This window comes from Cydia pomonella, chromosome 13 (genome assembly GCF_033807575.1).
Source record: "Cydia pomonella isolate Wapato2018A chromosome 13, ilCydPomo1, whole genome shotgun sequence".
Taxonomy (NCBI): domain Eukaryota; kingdom Metazoa; phylum Arthropoda; class Insecta; order Lepidoptera; family Tortricidae; genus Cydia; species Cydia pomonella.
The window spans coordinates 4,641,522-4,646,902 of record NC_084715.1 but is presented as its reverse complement, the minus strand read 5'-3'; the positions used below and the strand labels follow the sequence as shown (position 1 = coordinate 4,646,902).

The 5,381-nt window shown below is 41.8% G+C and overlaps 2 protein-coding genes and 1 pseudogene across 2 annotated transcripts; all 3 read right to left on the bottom strand.

The window, feature by feature from the left end:
• Nucleotides 1–378: 378 nt before the first annotated feature.
• Nucleotides 379–978, bottom strand: LOC133524010 (S-antigen protein-like; the record flags this gene model as incomplete). Its single annotated transcript, XM_061859774.1, has 1 exon — nucleotides 379–978. A coding segment is annotated over one exon (567 nt), but the record flags the coding sequence as incomplete, so codon positions are not given.
• A 2-nt stretch (nucleotides 979–980) lies between these two features.
• Nucleotides 981–1,981, bottom strand: LOC133524549 (mucin-2-like; the record flags this gene model as incomplete). Its single annotated transcript, XM_061860633.1, has 1 exon — nucleotides 981–1,981. A coding segment is annotated over exon 1 (981 nt), but the record flags the coding sequence as incomplete, so codon positions are not given.
• A 2,004-nt stretch (nucleotides 1,982–3,985) lies between these two features.
• Nucleotides 3,986–5,055, bottom strand: LOC133524548 (uncharacterized; annotated as a pseudogene).
• Nucleotides 5,056–5,381: the final 326 nt, after the last annotated feature.

The following is a 5,381-nucleotide window of genomic DNA, read 5'->3' as shown; positions in this document are numbered from 1 at the left end:
TCATAAACCATAATTTAAATTTTTTTGAAGTGAAATTAGAGCATTCTTTTCATCTCCACATTACGAAGTTTCACTTCTTCCGCGCGGAGGGACTCCACGCACAATTTTTTTGTTTGTTGAATAAATAAATTGATTGATTGCAAAAAGTTGTTGGGGGCCGCCTTCATTTGGCGATTAGAGGCCGCCACCATTTGGGGGTTGCGGGCCGCCGCCATTTGGTGGTTGCGGCCCGCCACCGTTTGGTGGTTGCGGGCCGCCACCATTAGGTGGTTACGGGCCGCCACCTGTTGGAGGTTGAAGGCCGCCACCAGTTGGTGGTTGGGGGCCGCCACCAGTTGGTGGTTGGGGGCCGCTACCATTTGGTGGTTGTGGGCCGCCACCATTTGGTGGTTGCTGGCCGCCTTCATTTGGTTACTGGGTGCCGCCTTCATTTGGTGACTGGTTGCCGCCTTCATTTGGTGACTGGATGCCGCTTTCATTTGGTGACTGGGTGCCGCCTTCATTTGGTGACTGGGTGCCGCCTTCATTTGGTGACTGGATGCCGCTTTCATTTGGTGACTGGGTGCCGCCTTCATTTGGTGACTGGGTGCCGCTTTCATTTGGTGACTGGGTGCCGCCTTCATTTGGTGACTGGGTGCCGCCTTCATTTGGTGACTGGGTGCCGCTTTCATTTGGTGACTGGGTGCCGCCTTCATTTGGTGACTGGGTGCCGCTTTCATTTGGTGACTGGGTGCCGCCTTCATTTGGTGACTGGGTGCCGCCTTCATTTGGTGACTGGGTGCCGCTTTCATTTGGTGACTGGGTGCCGCCTTCGTTTGGTGACCGGGTGCCGCCTTCTTTTGGTGACTGGGTGCCGCTTTCATTTGGTGACTGGGTGTCGCCTTCTTTTGGTGACTGGGGGCCGCTTGCATTTGGTGACTGGGTGCCGCCTTCATTTGGTGACTGGGTGCCGCCTTCATTTGGTGATTGGGAGCCACCGTTGGTTGTTTAGTGGTGGACTGACTTTGCTGTTCGATGGTGGTCTGGCTTGACTCTTTGATGGTGGTTTCGCTTGGCAGTATGGTAGTTGTCTCCTTTGGCTGTACGGCAGTGGCGTCGCTTGCTTGTGTGGTGTTGGTGTCTCTAGGTGGTTCGGCGGTGGACTGACTTTGCACTTCTCTAGAGGTCTGACTTTGTTGTTCAGTGGTGGTCTGGCTTGACTTTTGAGTGGTGGTTTGACTTGACTGCTCAGTAGTGGCTTGGCTTAGCTGTTCAGTAGTGGTCTGGCTTAGCTCTTCCGTTGTGGCTTCGCTTGGCTGAATAGTAGTGGCCTTACTTGGCTGTTGAGTGGTTACCTCGGTTGGTTTCTCGGTAGTTCCAGGATCAGTTGATGATTCTGTGGGAAGTTGCGTCGAGGGTTGTGTGCATTCGGTTGTAGATGGTGTAGCCGGTACTGGAGCCTCAGAGGGTTTCCTGCAACCCTCAGGTTGATTTCTTCCAAACATCCCACAAATATTAAACAGCACTGTTTTCGGATCAAGCACAGATTGTTGAGACCGTCCTCTTATTATTACTGGCGTTTCACTGGGTCTATATTTTCTAAATTGCCTTTCGGTAGATCTTAGTTTCTTGTGGCTCTTCCGCATACATTTGTCGAGTTTCCTTTGATCCAGTGGTAGGTTTTTCAAGCAGTCTTTTTCGCCATTAGCCTCACATTTCATGTAATCAGCTTGAAGTAGAAGATTGCGTCTCAAATTATCCAATACGCACATTCGTTTTCCTCCATCTCTTTCGTCTTTCAAGTAGTACTTTACGCGGAGTTTGGACCCAATATTCTGAGCTATCCATGGAAAGGTCGTTTTAAAGAATTCCTTGTCTTGAAAAATTGTAAAATCTGATAGAATCTTGATTTTATTACAAGACCCTAGCTGGGTTATAGCAACGAGTATAAGTAGTCCAAGAAACCACTTTATTGCGGCCATTTTTACAATAGGTTGACTTATTATATGCAATTTTACTTTTATACTACTAAGGAATGATAACGTACTTATTTACGACTTAAAGCCATGCGTAGTTTTATTTTAAACTAGACTTTAACCCGCTGGATTACTTGTGTGCAAAAAATATCAGTAACTGCCTGGAAAAACCATAAAAACAAGAATTGTAGAAATCAAGGGTAAGTACCAGTGATCGGTTATATGGATTCTCCCTCGCGGGATATCAAGTAGAAAAGTTAATATAGATACGACAGTTTCCCGCGATACCGAACAAACCGTAGAAAAATAAAACAATTTAAATTATCTCTAAGGAATTTTTTACTCTTACATGGCAACCAGTTGAGACAAAAACTTCTATTCTTTTCCTAATCTCAACATTTTATTTAAAGCAAAATATATTAAAACCTCCACAAAGTATTAGCTTATATATCTGTCATGATGGAAAAAATACTTCAAAATCTTGACACTTCATTATTTTCATTATTTTCTCTGGATTTCAGTTCTAATTATTTTTGGTGAGCAATAAAACCATTTGACATTGTGGACATTGTTTTTCTCAAACTACCTCTCAGTTGAAAGAAGTGTAATTCACTTTTTGATAACGAATTCATTTATTCAAACAATTAACCCGTAGTAACCATATATTAGCTGATAGACACGCGTACTTACTCGCCGAACTTTTATCCAAACGGTACGAAATGTGCCGCTTTGGAGGCAGTAAATGAGCTGTCAGTGTAAACACTTGTGCTCATTTGTTCGATTTAGACAAAAGAACGGTGAGTAATAGTACTCTTCTATCAGCTACTTAGATGTTTTTTTTTTTGCCTTTTCTAACAACATAAAGCCCGGATTCCCGGGGCATATCCATACTAACATAATGATTGAGGTCGTTCACCCCATGTCGAATCCAAAAAACCGATCACTGGTAAGTACTATAACAGGCTAGGAAAAAAATGGTGGCTCTTTCAAAACCTAGATTTAATTTTTTTATACTACGTCGGTGGCAAACAAGCATGAGGCCCGCCTGGTGGTAAGCAGTTACCGTAGTCTATGGACGCCTGCAACTCCAGAGGAGTTACATGCGCGTTGCCGACCCTAACACCCTGCATCCTGAGCTTTGGCAACCTTACTCATCGGCAGGAACACAACACTAATAACACTATGAGTAGGGTCTAGTGTTATTTGGCTGTGGTTTTCTGTAAGGTGGAGGTACTTCCCCAGTTAGGGTCTGCTCTAGATCTGGAATGAGGTCCGCTGTGCTGTTTCCTACCACACTACGCGAGATGATATTCAACAGTGCGCATACCTCTCTTTTGGACGTAGTTTAAGGACATACCCGGGTCCGGGTCCGGGATCTTTCATGCCACCTTTCCTATATTCAAGTTAAATGTGTGTTCAACAGTTCAGTTACTACAATAATTAGGGCGCCTAAGGATACAGACGTACCAGATATATCGGAGCGGCCAAGGTGCTCACAAATATCTGAACACGCCTCTATTCAAGTCAAGGAGTTAAACTGCGTGTTCAGTTATTTTTGAGCACCTCGGCCACACAATGTGAGCAATCTGAATATATGCAGTTAGCGGTCCATGCCGACGCAAGGAAAAATATAACCGCCAAAATGATGGGGTAACTATAGATAACGTTTTTTGAGTATGTTCTAATCTATAGTAGCTAGTTGAAAAATTGTCCCTAAGACTAAATAAATCTTGATTCAAAGATTGTAATATGTACACTTCTGTCAAGCACATTCATATAATTGGGGAATATTTTGTTTGTCTATTGTTACCCTACCTGTCCCCAGTTACTCCAATTGACGGAACTTGTAGGACGCATCATTGAAGCTAGTCTTTGGTTATTGATATACACACATGCATATGCCGATTGTATTTTATTAACTACGAAGTAAATAGGTTAAGTGTAAACAATTACGCATAGGTTACTTATCGTTATCGAAATAAAATAGCTTTAACCATAATAAATACAACAATTTAAAAAAGTAATTGTTGTGTATTTATGATTTTTTTTTTAATTCAGAAGTAATTTCTGTAAGTCATGACTAGGCACTTTACTCGTCGGAACAATATCATTTAACCCGACCATAAAATTTCACTAACAGAATAATTTAACCGTCGTTATCATGGTCATCGACGTCAACGTATTCGTCATCATCATCTGACAATGTTTCTAACTATTCAGCTTCAGTAGAAGTCTGGGTTTCACTCTTTTTGAAGAGCTGGTTGTAGTACTGAGTATTTGCTTTTGACGGAGCTAATGTCTCAGCCTGTGTAGATACGTGTGGTTTAGACTTAGTGAAGGTCTGTGAGGTAGATTGACTTTTAGGCTTCGTAGGTTCTGTAGCTGGTTGTCTGTAGGGTGTAGTTGGTCGTTTGTAGCTCTTAAGGGGCTGTTTACAAGGTTTCTTTGTACTAGTCATCAGACCACCACAAAGTTTTAACAGCACAGGTGACGAATTCGGAACTGTAGCTTGGCTCTTAGGCCACGTAGGTTCTGTAGCTGGCTGTGAGCAGGGCGTAGTAGGTCGTTTAGCCGGCACTGGGGCTTTTAAGGGCTGTCTACAACCCGAAGGTTGCTTTCTTCCAAACATACCATAAAGGCGTAACAGCAAAGTTCTGGGATCATGTAAATTTTGCCGAGTTTTTCCTTGAACTATCAATGGTGTTTCGTTTGACCCGTGATTCCTAAATTCCTTGCTGGCAGCTTTTATTTTATTGTGGCTCTTCCAGTAACATTTTTCAAGTCTACGTTGATCTATTAGCAGATCTTTCAAGCAGTTCTCTTTACTATCAGCTTTACAGCTCAAATAATGAGCTTGAAGATTTAGATTGTGTTTTAAATTCTCCAAAACGCACATATTTTTTCCTCCATATTGGTCTTTGAAGTAATAATCGACTCGAAGTTCAGGTATATGCTTTGCTATCCAAGGGTACGTCGTTTTAAAAAATTATTTGTCTTCGAAATTTGTGAAGTCGGAAATAATCTTTATTTTCTTACAGATTCCCAGCTCCACTAAAACAACAACGATGAAAAGTCCAACAAACCAATTAATAGCCGCCATTTTGGTTACTAGTATCTAAATACAAAAAGAATATTCTTATATACTACCTTGTATTTAAAAGTCAGTATGATAACTTACGTCAGGTTTAATATTTGAAATAGTTCCTAATTAATCATAAAAAGCCATTTGAAGACACATGTCCGTCTTATCAGCTTACATGCGTCAAACAAATAACATAAAAATAAAGTAACATCTAAATCTGATTTAAGTTATAGATACTTCGTACCTACGTTATACAACTTACGTACGTAAATCTATACTTATTACCATGAAGAATCTCAAAGATTTAATCTAGGTACATCCTAGCACAGTGAATTTTATCACTT